General features: G+C 39.7%; 1 protein-coding gene across 3 annotated transcripts in view; it reads right to left on the reverse strand.

Annotated features, from left to right (window-relative positions):
- Window positions 1-10: 10 nt before the first annotated feature.
- The window catches only part of SUCLG1 (succinate-CoA ligase GDP/ADP-forming subunit alpha), a 42772-nt gene continuing 23555 nt past the window's right edge, over window positions 11-19227 (reverse strand). For all 3 annotated transcript variants that reach the window (XM_011281193.3, XM_011281194.4, XM_019827510.1), the window contains 4 exons: window positions 10222-10305; window positions 8235-8386; window positions 1838-2026; window positions 11-257 (listed from right to left, as the gene is read on the reverse strand). In XM_011281193.3, coding sequence (XP_011279495.1) covers window positions 231-257; window positions 1838-2026; window positions 8235-8386; window positions 10222-10305 — 452 coding nt within the window. In that variant the 3' untranslated portion in view covers window positions 11-230. The remainder of the gene's footprint in view (window positions 258-1837; window positions 2027-8234; window positions 8387-10221; window positions 10306-19227) is intronic.

Below are 19227 nucleotides of genomic sequence, written 5' to 3' on the forward strand. Positions count from 1 at the left end.
CAAAACCGTATTCAAATCAAATGGTAGCTTTATTGGCTGTCTGCTATACGATGCGATGGAAACCTCTCAATCTAGGACGTTCTGAACCTTGCTCTGGCTTTCTGCTGTACAGACAGACCAGCGATAGGCGCCCAGGTTGACAATCAGGGGACAACAGACGCAAACAGCCACTGGTTCATATTTCCATAATGATTCATTCCATAGGTTTAGGCAACTTCTTGGTTTTCCTTTCATAGCATCTTCCTCTTTTCAAACTCCTTCAGAAACAGAGAGACACAGAAGAGAGAAGGGATAAAAAGATTTAAGATTCAAATCACATTCATGGTCAAAGTGATTCTGAAACCTCTTATCTTTAGAATCCTTTGAACAACCAAAAATTACAGAAGTGAAATGTAGCAGGATGAAGGTGCTTGAACACAATGTAACAGCTTTCAAATTAGGCTGTGTCAGCTTGAATTTCACTAAACTAGATGCAGAGGCTCAACTTTATGTCTCCCAAACACAGAGGCTGAGCAGCTTTGAACTGTACTTATTTTTCTACTGCAGTATTATTATTAAGAGTTGACAAACTCAACTACTTATGCAAACCTTTAATGCCATACATGAACCACACTGGCCTTTTTAATAAGGCAATGGAAACAGGTTTGCTTCGTTTCTCTGAGAAAGAGACTAAATGCAGATTCAGTTAAGGTTTGAACAGAATGTCAAGTGCACCTCAGAAATATCTGAAAAGGAAACAATACAGAAAATCACATTCCTCTAGACTGTAATAATTAGAATAAAACCAATGTGTAGTTGCCTGCTGCCACCTACTGGAGAAAAATGGTAATGCAAGTCTCAAAAGTGAATGTAAGCATTTGCTTTTCCCCCTTTTAAATAAACTTCATCTTCACACACTCACTAACCACCCAGAACTGTAGCACACAGTGTCTTATTTCAAAAGACAGGATAACACAAAGATTCAACAAAACAAGGAGTCCATTTAATTACCCCTAAGACAAGGGCAGAAGACACTGAGCCAAAACATGGTTCCCTCCTGGGAATACAATTGCTGCCTGTTCTCAACACGTTTAAAATGTTCGGTTTTTGCTTTGCTTTTTTTGTCCAGGCTATAACCGTCATAAAAATAAAGAGAAAGAGAGCCTTAAATGATCACTTAAAGAGGCTAAAACTCATTGCAAAGAGATTATGGAAGATAACAAATCATTTAGAACATCTGAAACCAAGATGCTATTTGAAACGATAGAGCAAAGCATATGGTTAAGAGGTACTCCTCCAACCTGCAAACAATGGCATCCCAACACAGCCAGGGCCAGATGCTCAAGATCTGGAAACCCCCACCTCTTCTTTTGATCTCCCTTCCCTGCTCCCCATCAACTAACTCCCTCCTCATCCAGTTTTCATTTCTTGTCACTCAGCCTTCAACCCCTCTCCCTAGAAACAGAAACCTATGAGATCAGGGTAGCCATATCCCAAAGGCCCTCAATGAAAAAAAAGAAATGCAAGGCAATGCCCTGTACTACCCCCAAATGGAATTCATGGCACTTATGGAATCTGAAATACTTTCTTGTATATCATAGTTTGCCCCTCACAAAAGAACAAATTGCAATGTTTAAAGAAGTTAAATGTCTTAAAATCAGAATCTCTTTCCTGGTCATGCCTAATTAGGACACTGGGGCCTTAACGGAGCCGTTGGTGCCTGTTGAGTTGTACACCAGAAAGAAAGCAACAGATAAGACCCAAGGGAAAGGGCCACAGTTTCTGGGCACCCAGTGAGTGTGGCCGCGTGCTAGAAGGCCTATAACTTCAGAGACCTCAGGTCACTGTCATGGCTCACCTTGTAGATGGTGGTTCCCAGCTGCGCAGGAGACATGCTGACCACAACTCCCGCACTCTGAAGGGCAGAGATCTTCTCTTTGGCTCCACCTTTTCCTCCAGCAATAATCGCCCCTGCATGACCCATTCTCCTGCCAGGAGGAGCAGTTAAACCAGCAATGAAGGACACCACAGGCTTGGCCTTGGGACCCTGGAAAGTGATATTTTAAACACTGTAATGAAGAAGTTGACCAAAACTGGACTTCAAATTCCTGAGTCTGAAAGTAAATGGCAAATGGCTTGGGCAGGGCCCGGCCATCCTCACTAAGAGAAGCAGCACAAACATTAAGCTGTAATTGCAGCCCCTGCATTCTCCTCTGAGAGGACATGACTTTTCACACAATCTCAGGAAGAGAATCCTGAGTAAATGTTTTGTCTGTTTAGGTATTAAACTTCAACTTGGCTGTCCACAAACTATTTTACAAATACATATAAGATTCTTTCATTTGAAAAATAAAAGTACACTAAAAAAAAAATAGAAGTTATGCAATTTGTGATAATGAATTAAGACACTAGATCAGGTTGTTTTATTTCAACCTGATTTTGTATCTTAATTCATTATTAGTTTACCCATAATAAGTTTGCTAGAAAAAAAAAAAAAGATGAGGTGGAAGGCAGATTGGAAAAGATGCAGGACAAGAAGTCACCAGACTCAATTTCCTATTGACTAAAGCTGGTTGACTGTGGACAAGACACATCAGCTCTGTAAACCTCTGATTCCTCATCTATGAAATGAAACAGCTAAACCCTATGCTGGCCAAGAGCCCTTTGTCCTCTGCAGTTCTACGAAGTCTAAGGAAGATCAGGACTAGTTTTATTTAATAAAAATCCATTCTACTATGCAACCTCTAGATACGTAAAGAACACCATACTAGATTCTGAGGTTAAAAATAAAAATCTACACAGGAATTCTCTAGACTTATAATACAGTTAAAGAAATAACATAAAATATTATCAATTAGTTAAGAGATACCAAAAAAAAATTTTTTAATGTATGGTAAAATTTCACAGTGAATGAAAATATCCTGTTCATAATAGGAGTCCAGATGCAATAAGGTAGCCAGACAGGCCTGTAAAAGGCTGAACCTGAACTCAGTGGAATCTGAGTGCCTTCCTTCAGGCACGATCACCCTCCCCTACGCCAGGAGTTTGCAAATCATTTGGTCTTAGAACCACTTACACTCACAAAAATTGACAATCCCAAAAAATTTTTGTTTATGTAAATTATATCCGATATTTCCTGTATTTCAAATTAAAACTAAGAAATTACATAAATATCATTTAAAAATGAAAACTTACAGACTTCAAGCTGTATTACAAAGCTGTAATTGTCAAAACAGTATGGTACTGGCACAAAAACAGACACTCAGATCAATGGAACAGAATAGAGAACCCAGAAATGAACCCGCAAACGTATGGCCAACTGATCTTTGACAAAGCAGGAAAGAATATCCAATGGAATAAAGACAGCCTCTTCAGCAAATGATGCGGGGAAAACTGGACAGCAACATGCAGAAAAATGAACCTGGAACACTTTCTTACACCATACACAAAAATAAACTCAAAATGGATGAAAGACCTCAATGTAAGACAGGAAGCCATCAAAATCCTTGAGGAGAAAACAGGCAACAACCTCTTTGATCTTGGCCGCAGCAACTTCTTACTCAACACGTCTCCAGAGGCAAGGGAAACAAAAGCAAAATGAACTATTGGGACCTCATCAAAATAAAAAGCTTCTACACAGAGAAGGAAACAATCAGCAAAACCAAAAGGCAACCGATGGAATGGGAGAAGATATTTGCAAACGACATATCAGATAAAGGGTTAGTATCCAAACTCTATAAAGAACTTATCAAACTCAACACCCAAAAATCAAATAATCCGGTGAAGAAATGGGCAAAAGACATGAATAGACACTTCTCCAGAGAAGACATCCAGATGGCCAACCGACACATGAAAAAATGCTCAACATCACTCATCATCAGGGAAATACAAAACAAAACCACAATGAGATACCATCTCACACCTGTCAATGTAGAATGGCTAACATTAACAACTCAGGCAACAACAGATGTTGGCGAGGATGCGGAGAAAGAGGATCTCTTTTGCATTGCTAGTGGGAATGCAAACTGGTGCAGCCACTCTGGAAAACAATATGGAGGTTCCTCAAAAATGAAAAATAGAACTACCCTACAACCCAGCAATTGTACTACTAGGTATTTATCCAAGGGATACAAGTATGCTGTTTTGAAGGGACACCTGCATCCGATGTTTAGAGCAGCACTATCAACAATAGCCAAAATATGGAAAGAGCCCAAATGTCCATTGATGGATGAATGGATAAAGAAGATGTGGTGTGTATATATATATATATATATATATATATATATATATATATATATATACACACACACACACACACACACACACACACACACACACACACAATGGAGTATTACTTGGCAATCAACAGAATGAAATCTTGCCATTTGCAAGTACGTGGATGAAACTAGAGGGTATTATGCTAAATGAAATTAGTCAGAGAAAGACAAATATCATATGACTTCATTCAAAAGAGTACTTTAAGACACAGATCAGATGAACACAAGGGAAGGGAAGCAAAAATAGTACAAAAACAGGGAGGTGGACAAAACATAAGAAACTCTTAAATATGGAGAACAAACAGAGGGTTCCTGGAAGGGTTATGGGAGGGGGGATGGGCTAAACGGGTAAGGGGCATTAAGGAATCTACTCCTGAAATCACTGTTGCACTATATGCTAACTAATTGGATGTAAATTAAAAAAATAAAATAAAATAAATAAAAATAAAAAATTAAATTAAATTAAATTAAAATAAAAATAAAAACTTGAAAATAATCTTAAAAAACATTCTCCTCAGAAGTGTGGCATTATTTTACATTTTTGCAATTCCTGAATGTCAAATTTAACAAAAGGCAAATGGATTCTGATATCTGCTTTCACATTCAATTTATCATAATATGTTATTTTGGCTGAAGTAAAAGAAAATCTGAGCTCACATACATACATGGTTGGAAAAGAAGAATTTTAATAGCCTGTCAGATAATTGTGGATATTCTTCTTTGATATTACACAAACCTCTTCAAGTGGTAATTTCTTAAAGGTTAGTTGCAATGTTGGAATCCGAAACCATAGCAATGAACTTTCTGTCCTTTGTTACTTTAAAATCCATTGATCTGTCTTACAGTTTGAATGGATCTTTTACCTATAATGACTTTGTAAGATTCATTGGTCAGATGAAAAGCATAGGTTCACTGAGTTATGTACATTTTCCGGATGCTGATCTATTTCATCATTCAGTATCAACAAACCATATTCATCATTATCAATCTCATTAGAAAAGCCTTTAGTAGGAGGAAGTCATCCAGTTCACGGTGGCAGAAGCGACTTTTCCAAACTATGAATATTCACTTGAAAGCTCAAATTTTACCACTGTCAACAAGTACTACAAATTGTTTTCCTGGACATGGCAGGTTCCCTTTGTTCATTTTTGAGACAAGTTCTGCCAAACACCCCAGTCCACACACCTGCGTGTCTGCCGGGCGTTCTGGAGCGTAACACTGGTGTTCCATGGAGAAAGCAGCTAGTTCAGCTCACAACTCAACTGGAAAGCTGCTTTACCTCCCCCTTCATCACAAAACACTGCCTTATGGGTCAGGATTTAACAAACTTAATAATCTCCACTGCTTCATCAAGGACATTCTTAAATGCAGTCAGTTGTGTTTTGTTTTTTAACTGTGAGTACGAGGCAGTGAACGATTACTAGAAAGGTTGCTTCTTGTGCTAAGGTGCCAGCACGCCAGTGCCTGTGTGGTCTGACCCTGCTTACTCCGGCCTCGTCTCCCACCGCTCCTCCTGCTCTTCACCGTGCAGCAATTCCGGGCTGCTCGGCCTCTGTTCCGCTGCCGAGAATGCTCTCCCCGCTCCTTGGACGCCTGGCAAACTTGTACTTAACTTCTGAGACCTGGCTCAAGTCTTCTCTTCTCCCATGAGCCTTTCCGACTCTTCCTCCCACAGTCTCCACAAATGCCCTCATGGTTGATCATCTTCCATTCAGGGACCCTGCTGTGCCCTTAACAAGTCTCCACTGTTACACTAACTACAGTGGCTGTGACTGACTTCCCATGTGTTCCCTTCCCAAACTATATATTCCCTGAATGCAGGAACTATGTTCTCACTTAGCTCTGTATGCCCAGCATCTACTATAGTACAGAATTAAAAAGAAAAGAGTCTACAGGTCAATTATTCATTCACGTGTGGGCTCTGCAGTTATATGAGCATCTCATATTTGAGTGGCACTGATTCCTTTTTAAATTTTTTTTAAGGTTTATTCATTTTTCAAAGACAAAGAGAGACAGCGTCAGCAGCGGGGGAGGGGCAGAGAGAGAGGGAGACACAGAATCTGAAGCAGGCTCCAGGCTCCGAGCTGTCAGCACAGAGCCCGACGCGGGGCTTGAACTCACGAACCATGAGATCATGACCCGAGCTGAAGTCGGACGCTTAAGTGACTGAATCACCCAGGCACTGCTGAGTGGCACTAATTTCTACTTGATCCCTCTGTCCTCGTACTCACAGAGTGAGAATACTGCACTAGAAAGAAACAAGATTTTGATGAACCTAGAATGTCAGACAAGTTTATAGTCTGTCCTATAAACAAAGAAGAGTCACTTGAAATTTTTTAAGAGAAAAATACTATTAAAAAGACTATGAGGAAGTGTAGTCTGCAAATAGGATACAGAAATAATGAGAAATGTGAAAGCCCCAAAACAGAAAGACCAGTCAGGATGAGGTCAGTGTAGTCTGATCAGAGGCCCGGGGCTGCTGACCCTTGCCCTTAATCCCTGCAATCCAATTCCTGATCCCTCCATGGGATCATGGACACGTCAGGCAGACCTGGTGGGTGAATCCCACCCTTAGCTCATTTGTTGTACACCTACCACCGGCAAGTTATTAACCTTTCTGTGTCAGTTTCCTTACTCATAAAAGGACAAAAACATCTTACTCAAAGGGTCAAGATTAAACACCACCACTTTTACCAGTAACTACTCTCATTGTAATGATGATGATAATACTAAAAACAGTAATGGTGGCAGCAGATAACATGGTTCACTCTGTGCCAGGTACTGTGCTAAGTGTTTTATGTCACCTGTTCAACCTAGAGTCCTGAACACAGTAGTCCTTAATAAAAATTAGCCCCATAAGGACTAGCCAGGAATAAGAAAACATACACCAAATGAAGTAAAATGTATATGTTTAGCTTTTCACACTAAATTCTAAGCTATTCAAGAGATTCAGAGCTGGGTCTAAATACATTCCAAAATTCACTTGAACATGGTAATAATGTCATATTAACCTCTTCCCTAAAGAGAAGTCAGTTTTTCCTTAAATTTCAAACTTTACAATTTATTTGAATTCGAGACACTCTAGTAACATTTTACCCCAAACTCCTAACAATCTATTTATTCTCTCCTTATCCACCACTTACTGGTGCCTCATGGGCCAGGGGACTGGGCTGGGCACCCACATGCCGCTCCCTGTTGTCCCTGACATAGACCAGAGTGAGAATCGGATATTAAGCATGCCTTGCAGAGGGAACAGGCGAAGGCAAGCGGGAATGAAAACAACTGGCGTGTCAGATGGGACATGGAGCTGGAGAAGAGGGTTAGGGAGGTGTGTAGGGACTGGAATAACATGCTAAGTCCACACTTCATCCGATACGGAATGGGAAACTGTAATGGTTCAATAAAACCAGGGGTCATGAGGCTTCGGTGTCTGCATTTCCGAAGGGCAGATAATTGGGTGGCCGTGAGCAGGATGGCCCAGGAGAGAAGGGGAGGGAGTGCTGGCTGAGGAACAGCAGTAGAGATTATCAGGAAGAAACTACAGACACGGTGCAGATGAGGTAAGACAGCAGCTGAAACCAGAGCAAACGGAGCAATAACAGACGATGCTCTGAATCTCAGTGTATTACTGAGGCCAGATCTTGGTAATAACTGAGTGGAAACAGGTGATGAGAGGGAAGTAAAAGATCCTTTTGAGGCTTCTGCCTTGGAAACTGCATGAAGTATGATGTTTATACACACTAGTCATTCGCACTTAAGGAACAGGCACAGAAAGTAAATCCAGGGGAAAATTAAGACGAGAAGAACCAGGAGAAAAACCAAGAGGATAGAGATGAAGGATGAATGGAGGCCGTTAGCAACCTCTGCAAAAGCAAAGTCGGGAAAGTAAGATTCAACAGCAGTGCAGCAGCGACTAGCTCAGGAAGTGTCTACTATGTGCAGGGAGCTATATTTTTCCAAACCCAAACCCAAGCTTACTGAATTATGTTGTTTCAAAAATTCTGCAGCATTTTCTTCTGCGTTACCGCCAATTTCACCAATCAATATGATGCCTTCTGTGGCTGGATCATTCAGAAAGATTTCAAGGCAGTCAATAAAATCTGTGCCATTAAAAGGATCACCTCCAATGCCTGAAAAAGTTGAAGAATATCAACACCAGCAGAAAATTTAAGGACAAACCACAAAAATTAGGCTTAGAAATGTTGTTTCAACTCATTTCTTACTTTGCTTACCCCTCTCACCACTGTTTTAAAATGTATCATCACTCTTGCATTGAACATTAAAAACAATCACAAAGTGCTACATTTGTTTCTAATATTACATGAATGCTAAATGGTGGTTGCCTTTTGATACTCACAAAGACTACCTTTTTTTTGTTTTAGCTCCTTTATCAAGCTTCTTCCCTCCCACAAAATTATTCCCAAATAACTCTTTCAAGCATTTTAAGAAAATGTGTGTTTGTGCTGCAAGCTACAGAAGACAAAAGAATGTCTCTTCTCTGATTAAACCTTTTACAAATTTCTTTGCACAAAGTAACTATTAGATGAGGCACACTGCAGAGAAACTGCATACAAGTTTCAAGACCCAAGTCCCAGTGAGGGATAGAGTTGGGGGTGCACTGACCCCTCTTCCCTTAGATCCAGGGTAATGACTACAGCACAAGCATTTAAAGACAACTACTCGGATAGGATTAAAGTAAATGTTCCCAACAGATTGGCTGACACTTTACAAAATTTTTACATTGTAAACTTACTGAAAGCAGGATTGATTTCCTACTTTTCAATGCACCTCTGAAGAGAAGTTGCATTTGAGTGCCAAATGTGTGTCAAGGACTGTGCCTCAGCACACGTTAGACCTGCCATTTCCTAATTCTTCTAACCTCTCTGTGAAATGGGCATTATTATTATTAGCATTTTACAAATTAAAAACAGACACTGGAGAACATGACTTTGGCAACTCTGTTTCAAACCTGTTCTTATTCTCCATCACTTTGTGGCTAAGATTGCGCTTTGTACACAGAGAAGCTCAATTAAGGTTTCCGATAGTGATTTTATGGCTCTCAATCCTAATAATGCTCCAGGGCTATATTGTATAATTTATTATAAAAAGGTATTCTTGAAAGGCTTTTATTTTTTTAATTTTATTTATTTTGACAGAGAGAGAGGCAGAGAGAGAGGGAGAGAATCCCAAGCAGGCTCCTGCGCTGTCAGCACAGGGCCCTACGTGGGGCTTGATCTCATGAATCATGAGATCACAACCTGAGTTGAGATCAAGAGTCAGATGCTTAGCTGACTGAGCCACCCAGACGGCCCTTGAAAGGCTTTTAAAAGTTATTCTAAAAATTTGAAGAAATATTTATAAAAATGAGAAAACTGCCTGGCTTTGGCAACAAATACTAAAATTATTTTAAAATGTAAAACCTTGTTACTTTTAAAAGAGGTAGGCAGTATAATGAGATAAAAAAAGAGGTTCTGGGAGCTCAATCATCCTCAACATAGATTTTCTCACCAATAAAGCTACAATAGTACAACTTTTCAGCTCAGAGGTGCCTCAGAAGGTTGCCTTAAGAATAAGACAACAAACAGCAAAGAATTCCCTAACTGTGAAGCATAAATAACAGTTTACAATGGAAACAAAATGATAATTACAGTAACAAAAGTCCTAATGAAGAACCATTTCTTCACAGCAAGTCAAGTAAGTGGTGTTTTCAGGCACCAAGCCTCTTCCGGAGCTAAATGTCTCACGATGCTTGTTCCTCAACATGAAAGTCAAACCTTGGACCATGAATCTTGAAAATATATGGTGGTGCTTCACACTTCGGCAAATTAAATTTAAGATCACACCATCTTTTTAATGAAATGGTTATCAAAACTTCTTACAAAAAAATCAAAATAATAATTAGTACTCTACTCTTTCAGTGAAGACACTGTGTTACAGTAAAATGATTTTATCAAAAATCTCTCACCAACGCACAAAGACTGCCCCAGTCCAACTTGTGTTGTTTGGTGAACCGCTTCATAAGTCAGGGTCCCAGATCTGGATACAATACCTTAAAGGAAGAGAATTTAAAAACATTAGGTTATGTTCATATGACAGACTATCATATTACAAATACAAGTATATAAAAAAACCCATTCCACAATTTGCCATCCAAATCAACAATACCTTCAAATGATGAAATAAGAAGAAAAGGTTTAAATTGAAGCAAGGAAGTTTTAAAAGTTAGACCAAGGGGAGAGTACACCATTAGTTAGGATTATTTCACGTCAACAAAGCAGTGTAGGAAAGACCTACATTACCTGCTCTAAGAATCTGTATGAAAGGAGTAGTATCAATATGAACTTGCTAAGTACAATCCTGCTTAGAGTGGCAGAAAATAACCGGTTAGATTTATACATACCCAAACTATTAAGCCACTAAAACATTCAGCCTGCAAACCAGCATTAGTCACACTTAGGAATGCTATATATCTTTCTCACAATTATTTTTCTACTAATTTTCAAATAATATATAGACTTTAAAAAATCAATATAGAAAACTTTTTAATGTTTATTTATTGAGAGAGAGAGAGAGAGAGAGAGAGAGAGAGCGCGGGCAGGGGAGGGGCAGAGACAGGGAGACACAAAATCCAAAGCAGGCTCCAGGCTCCAAGCTGTCAGCACAGAGCCTGATGTGGGGCTCAAACTCACAAACCATGAGATCATGACCCAAGCCAAAGTCGGACGCTTAACTGACTGAGCCACCCAGGTGCCCCTCAAATCGATATAAAGATAACTAGGGAATAAGGCCAAGATCCCTCTGAGTTCAAGTCTATCTTACCTAATTCCCTTCATACCATGGGCCTATGAGAAAGTGCCTAAGTTCTCATCTGGACAAGGTGCATACATGTGGGGACGAGGGTGGGGGTACCTAGATGTCCTCTCTACTATAGTTCACCATGCATGGCTGAGCTACAGGAAAGATAATTTCTTTCATGCCACAATCTGTATATAATAGGTGAATCCCTATATATAACAGGTTGAGAATAACTGAGTAACTTCAGTTGTCAGAATATATTATATAAAAAATTTTTTAAATAAAACACAAAACTTTGTATGGGCTAAAAACAGAGGAAGGATTACGGGGTGGTGAATACTTCCAGCATGTCCATGATTTGCTTTCTTTAAACTTCTGCCTTGGAGCACTTCTTTTTTAAAAAAAAAAAAAATTTTTTAACGTTTATTTATTTTTGAGACAGAGAGAGACAGAGCATGAATGGGGGAGGGTCAGAGAGAGGGAGACACAGAATCTGAAACAGGCTCCAGATTCTGAGCTGTCAGCACAGAGCCCGACGCGGGGCTCGAACTCACGAACTGCGAGATCATGACCTGAGCCGAAATCGGCCGCTTAACCAACTGAGCCACCCAGGCACCCCTGCCTTGGAGCACTTCTTAAGAACTCAGAAACTCTTCTAACAATATGATCCCCCTATCAGGGCAAGTAGAATTCTTGTCAGACTGAGACAAAAACCATAACTACAGCTACTTCAACTTTAGTACAGCATATTTACATTCTTAAGCAAAGTTCTGTGTTATCATCACTATATACTCATAGTAACACCAGGATGTTATCATTTTTCTAAGGGGCTTTCAACTGATTATAGAAATGATATATATGTAAATTACATAAATGCAAAATGCATACACAGACGGTAACAAAAGTCATGTTTTTAGGGTAGATTACTCCTATGATCCTTACAGTATATATAGTAAAAGAGGCTATCACTGAAAAATACCTATCACAAGGATACTTCTGCTTCTGAGTAGAAGTACTTTCCTCTGTTCTTCCTGTTAAGTAAAATCCCTGGGCATTATATAGAAAACAAATACAAGAAATCTCTAAGAGACGAAAAAGGCAAGGTGACTAGGGACTTTGAGACTCAAGAAATGATACACCGGTGAGCTCCCTGGGTTTTCTTTTGCCTCATGCATCCTAGATATGGAGCTAAAGCAGACAATATTCCAGAAACACATAAGGGTATAGAAAAAAGCATTTTCCCCCAAAGCTTGCTCTCTCTAGCAAAACAGTCAAGGACAGCCTAAGAAAACAGAAAACTCTGAGGCAATAACTATACCATACCAACCAAACACTACAGGAAAAAACTGTGCCTCCACCCTCACTCATATGAGCAAAGGGCCAAAAGGGAATCCTGGACTTCCACATTTAGGAGGCTGCACTGAGGCACCCCAACATACCTTCCAGGTTGGTGAAAGAGAAAGCCAAGTAGGCAGTCAGAACATTCATGTGTGCCAGCTGATAATGAGCCCCACCCCCACCATGTCGGTGGAAACCATGTGGGAAGCCTGCATGTCTATCTTCATCCAGCAGTACTGAGGCTCTTCTCTGGTCTCAGAGAAGGCACTGTGGAGAGTCAGGGCTTTCACCATCACCCAACAATAACAAGGCCATCCCCACTGAATGTCAGTAGGGACCAAGCAGGGGAGCAGAACCGTCATCCCCAGTAAGGAAGAGCCCACCCACTCCAGTATCAATGGAAGCAAGTAGGGAACTTGGACTTCTACATCTACCTGGTAGTAATGAGACGCCTCCCCCAACAATCTCTGCTGAAGCAGTGTCAAAACGAGGTTCAAAGAAGACCCAGAGTCTCATAACATAATACACAAATTATCCACGGTTCAATCAAAAATCATTCAGAATATTAAGAACTAGGGAGATCTCAAACTGAATGAAAAGAGAATCAACAGATGCTAACACCAAGATGAAGAATTATCTAACAAGGATTTAAAGAAGGCATGCTAAAAATGCTTTAAACAAACAATTATGAACATGCTTGAAACCAAATGAGAAAACAGAAAGCCCTTATCAAAAAAAAAAAAAAAAAAAAAAATTTGAAGTCTCAGCAAAAAAATAGAAGATATAAAGAGAACCCAAATGTAAATTTCAGAAGTGAAAAATAAAACAACCAAAGCTAAAAGCTCAGTGGATGAGTTCAATGGCATAAAGGAGGGGAGAGAGGAAAGAATCCATGAAATGGAAATTACCCAATTTGAATGACAGAGCGAAAACAGACCAGGGAAAAAAGCAGACAGATCCTCAGGGACCTATGGTACTACATGTGAATTTACAATTATAGGCCCCTTACCCCAAAGGCTGAAGGAAGGCAGCCCTTTAGACCAGGTGGGGGAGTTATAAAGGACCTCAGTAACTGCTCCCAGAGAGCACCTGCCCCATGAGGGATAAGGGGAGCAAAACAGGATAAATAATAGCCAATGGAAGAAATGCGACTATTAGGTGACGGTGTTTCAGAGTGATGGTGGGGTGAAGACGTCTTTGGTGCAAAAAGTTTCTGGAGTCCCCGTGTTTCTGGGAGGTGAAGTGGGAGGGAGTGATCCCTTGCACCTCTCAGTCCCCCTACTATGACACCTCCATAGCCTACAGAGAAACAATGACCGCGTGCATCGCAGCGCATTGCCTCACAGCAGAACGCCACACATTCGGAGCCAGAACGGCTCTGCGGGTTTTGGTTTTTTGCACTGAATGTAGTGCACTGAACGCACTCATCTTCGTGGGCTTGTGTTACCCCAGGATACTGTTAAAGGGCTACTTCAACAAACAAATCAAAGCACACTTGGTGGAGGGTTCAAAACATCACTACAGGTAGGGAGATAAAACAACCAGAGTCACAACAACAGAGAGCAAGTAACACACTCCAAAAAACACCTCCTCAAGGGCCAGGCCCTGGATAGCTTATGACACCTCTTTAGTATAGTGGTGCTCACAGATGCAGGACACATAACAAGCTTTTAAAACACATAGGAGACAGAAAACTAGTCAAAATGATGAAACGGAAGAATTCTCCTCAGAAGAAATTCCAGGAAGAAATGACAGCTAAAGAACTGATCAAAACAGATATAAACAATAAAACTGAACAAGAATTTAGAATAATAGTCATAAGATTAATCACTAGGCTTGAAAAAAGTATAGAAGATAGCAGAGAATCTATCGCTGCAGAGATCAAGGAACTAAAAAACAGTCATGATGAATTAAAAAATGCTGTAAATGAGGTGCAAAATAAAATAGAGGCAGTGACAGCGAGGACTGAAGAGGCAGAGGGGAGAATAGGTGAAATAGAAGATAAAATTATGGAAAAAGAAAGCTGAGAAAAAGAAAGATTAAAAAAAGTCTGGACCACGAGGGGAGAATTAGAGAACTAAGTGATTCAATGAAATGTAATAATATCCGTATCATAGGAGTTCCAGAAGAAGAAGACAGAGAGAAAGGGGCAGAAGGTGTACTTGAACAAATCATAGCTGAGAACTTCCCCAATCTGGGAAAGGAAACAGACACTGAAATCCAGGAGGCACAGAGCACTCTCTTCAGACATAACTTGAATTGATCTTCTGCATGACATTTCATAGTGAAACTGGCAAAATACAAAGACAAAGAGAGAATTCTGAAAGCAGCTAGGGACAAAAAGGCCTTAACCTACAAGGGTAGACACATAGGGGTAGTAGCAGACCTATCTACTGAAACTTGGCAGGGCAGAAAGGAGTGGCAGGAAATTTTCAATGTGTTGCATAGGAAAAATATGCAGCCAAGAATCCATTATCCAGCAAGCCTGTCATTCAGAATAGAAGGAGAGATAAAGGTTTTCCGAGACAAACAAAAACTGAAGGAATTCATCACCACTAAACCAGCCCTACAAGAGATCCTAAGGGGGACTCTGTGAGTGGAATGTTGCAAAGACTACAAAGGACCAGAGATATCTCTACAAGCATGAGACCTACAGATAACACAATGACTCAAAACCTGTATCTTTCAATAACACTGAATGTAAACGGACTAAATGCTCGAATCAAAAGCCATGGGGTATCAGAATGGATAAAAAAAACAAGACTCACCTACTTGCTGTCTACAAAAGACCCATTTTAGACCTGAGGGCACCTTCAGATTGAAAGTGAGGGGATAGAGAACCATCTATCATGCTACTGGAAGTCAAAAGAAAGCTGGAGTAGCTATACTTATAGCTAGATTTTAAATGAAAGACTGTAACAAGAGATGAAGAAGGCCATTATATCATAATTGCAGGGTCTAAACATCAAGAAGAGCTAACAATTATAAACGTTTATGCACCCAGTTTGACAGCACCCAAATATATAAAACAATCACAAACGTAAGCAATCTTATCGGTAAGAATGTGGTAAATGCAGGGCACTTTAATATTCCACTTACAACAATGGACAGATCATCTAGACAGAGGGTCAATAAAGAAACAATGGCCCTGAATGATACACTGGACCAGATGGACTTGACAGATATATTCAGAACGTTTCATCCTAAAGCAGTAGAATACACATTCTTCTCGAGTGCACATGGAACATTCTCCAAGATAGATCACATACTGGGTTACAAAACAGCCCTCGATAAATATAAAAGAATTGAGATCATACCACGTACATTTTCAGATCACAATGCTATGAAACTTGAAATCAACCACAGGAAAAAGTTTGGAAAACCTCCAAATGCATGCAGGTTAAAGAACATCCTACTAAAGAATAAATGGGTCAACCAGGCAATTAAACAATAAATTAAAAAATACATGGAAACAAATGAAAATGAAAACACAAAAGTTCAAACCCTTTGGGATGCAGCAAAGACAGTCCTAAGGAAAATACATTGCAATCCAGGCCTATCTCAAGAAACAAGAAAAAACCCAAATATAAAATCTAACAGTACACCTAAAGGAACTAGAAGCAGAACAACAAAGAAACCCCAAGGCCAGCAGAAGAAGAGAAATAACAAAGATTAGAGCAGAAATAAACAATCGGAATCCAAAAAAACTCAGTAGAACAGACCAATGAAACTAAGAACTGATTTTCTGAAAAAATAAAATTGATAAACCCCTAGCCAGACTTCTTGAAAAGAGAGAGGACCCAAATGATAAAATCACCAATGAAAATGGATTTATCACAAACAATCCCTCAGAAATACAAGCAATTATCAGGGGTGCCTGGGTGGTTCAGTTGGTTAAGTGTCTGACTTCAGCTCAGGTCATGATCTTGCAGTTTGTGAGTTCAAGCCTTGCATTGAGCTCTGTGCTGACAGTCCAGAGCCTGGAGCCTACTTCAGAGTTTGTGTCTTCCTCTCTCTCTGCCCCTCCCCTGCTCATGCTCTGTCTCTCTCTCTCTCTCAAAAATAAACATTAAAAAAATAAAAATAAAAATAATTCAAGCAATTATCAGAGAATACTATGAAAAATTATATCCCAACAAACTGGACAATCTGGAAGAAATGGACAAATTCCTGGACACCCATACACTACCAAAACTCAAACGGGAAGAAATAGAAAATTTGAACAGACCCATAACTAGTGAAGAAATTGAATCAGTTATCAAAAATCTCCCAACAAATAAGAGTCCTGGGCCAGATGGCTTCCCAGGGGAATTCCACCAGACATTTAAATTTTTTTTTTTTTAACATTTATTCATTCTTGAGGGGCAGAGCATAAGCGGGGGTGGGGAAGAGAGAGAGAGAGACAGAGAGACAGAGAGAGAGAGGAAGACACAGAATCCAAAGCAGGCTCCAGGCTCTGAGCTGTGGGGCTCAAACCACAAACCATGGGGCTCGAACCACAAACCGTGAGATCATGACCCAAGCCGAAGTTGGATGCTCAACTGACTGAGCTACCCAGGCACCCCAATTCTACCAGACATTTAAGGCAGAGTTAATACCCATGCTTCTCAAGCTGTTCCAAAAAATAGAAACGAAAGGAAAACTTCTGGACTCATTCTATGAAGCCGGCATTATTACCTTGATTCCCAAACCAGAGACCCCACAAAAAAAGGAAAATTACAGACCAATATCCCTGATGAACATGGATGCAAAAATTCTCAACAAGGTACCAGCAAATCAAATTCAACAGCATATAAAAAGAATTATTCACCATGATCAAGTGGGATTCATTCCTGGGTTGCAGGGCTGGTTCAATATTTGCAAATCAATCAATGTGATACATCACATTAGTAAAAGAAGGGATAAGAACCATATGATCCTGTCAATAGATGCAGAAAAGCATTTGACAAAATACAGCATCCTTTCTTAATAAAAACCCTCAAGAAAGTCAGGATAGAAGGAACATACCTAAACATCATAAAAGCCATATATGAAAAGCCCACAGCTAATATCATCCTCAATGGGGAAAAACTGAGAGCTTTCCCACTGAGATCAGGAACACATCAGGGATGTCCACTCTCACAACTGTTGTTTTAACATAGTGTTGGAAGTTCTAGCATCAGCAATCAGACAACAAAATGATAAATAAAAGGCATCAAAATTGGCAAAGAAGAAGTCAAACTTTCACTTTTTGCAGAGGACATGATACTCTACATGGAAAACCCAAAAGACTCCACCAAAAGGCAGCTAGAACTGATACATGAATTCAGCAAAGTCGCAGGGTACATAATCAATGTACAGAAATCGGTTGCATTTCTATACACCAATAATGAAGCAACAGAAAGAGAAATCAAGAAATTGATCCCATTTACAATTGCACCAAGAACCATAAAATACCTAAGAATAAACCTAACCAAAGATGTAAAAGATTTGTATGCTGAAAACTATAGAAAGCTTAGGAAGGAAATTGAAGAAGATATAAAGAAATAGAAAAACATTCCGTGCTCATGGATTGGAAGAATAAATGTTGTTAAAATGTGAATACTACCCAAAGCAATCTACACATTCAATGCAATCCCAATCAAAATTGCACCAGCATTCTCCTCAAAGCTAGAACAAACAATCCTAAAATTTGTATGGAACTACAAAAGACCCCAAATAGCCAAAGAAATCTTGAAAAAGAAAATCAAAGCAAGAGGCATCACAATCCCAGATTTTAGCCTCTACTACAAAGCTGTAATCATCAAGACAGTATGGTACTGGCACAAAAACAGACACATAGACCAATGGGATAGAATAGAAAACCCAGAATTGGACTCACAAATGTATGGCCAACTAATCTTTCACAAAGCAGGGAAAAGTATCCAATGGAAAAAAGAGAGTCTCGTTAGCAAATGGTGCTGGGAGAACTGGACAGCAATATGCAGAAGAATGAAACTAGACCACTTTCTTACACCATATACAAAAATAAACTCAAAATGGATGAAAGACCTAAATGTGAGTCAGGAAACTATCAAAACTCTAGAGGAGAAAGCAGGCAACAACCTGTTTGACCTCAGCCGCAGCAATTTCTTGCTTGACACGTCTCCAAAGGCAAGGGAATTAAAAGCAAAAATGAACTACTGGGACCTCATCAAGATAAAAAGCTTCTGCACTGCAAAGGAAACAATCCACAAAACTAAAAGGCAACTGATGGAATGGGAAAAGATATTTGCAAGTGACATATCAGACAAAGGGTTGGTACCCAACATCTATAAAGAATTTACCAAACTCAACACCTGAAAACCAAATAATCCAGTGAAGAATGGGCAGAAGACATGAATAGACACTTCTCCAAAGAAGACATCCAGATAGCCAACCAACACATGAAAAGATGCTCAACATCACTCATCATCAGGGAAATACAAATCAAAACCACACTGAGATACCACCTCAGGCCAGTCAGTGGTTAAAATGAACAAATCAGGAGACTATAGATGCTGGCAAGGATGTGGAGAAACAGGAACCCTCTTGCACTGTTGGTAGGAATGCAAACTGGTGCAGCTGCTCTGGAAAACAGTGTGGAGGCTCCTCAAAAAAATTAAAAATACAACTACCCTACGACCCAGCAACAGCACTATTAGGAATTTATCCAAAAGATACAGGAGCGCTGAATCACAGGGACACATGTACCCCAATGTTTATAGCAGCACTTTCAACAATAGTCAAATTATGGAAAGAGCCTAAATGTCCATCAATTGATGAATGGATAAAGAAGATGTAGTTTATATATAAAATGGAATACTACTTGGCAATGAGA

This window comes from Felis catus, chromosome A3 (genome assembly GCF_018350175.1).
Source record: "Felis catus isolate Fca126 chromosome A3, F.catus_Fca126_mat1.0, whole genome shotgun sequence".
NCBI classification, from domain to species: Eukaryota; Metazoa; Chordata; class Mammalia; order Carnivora; family Felidae; genus Felis; species Felis catus.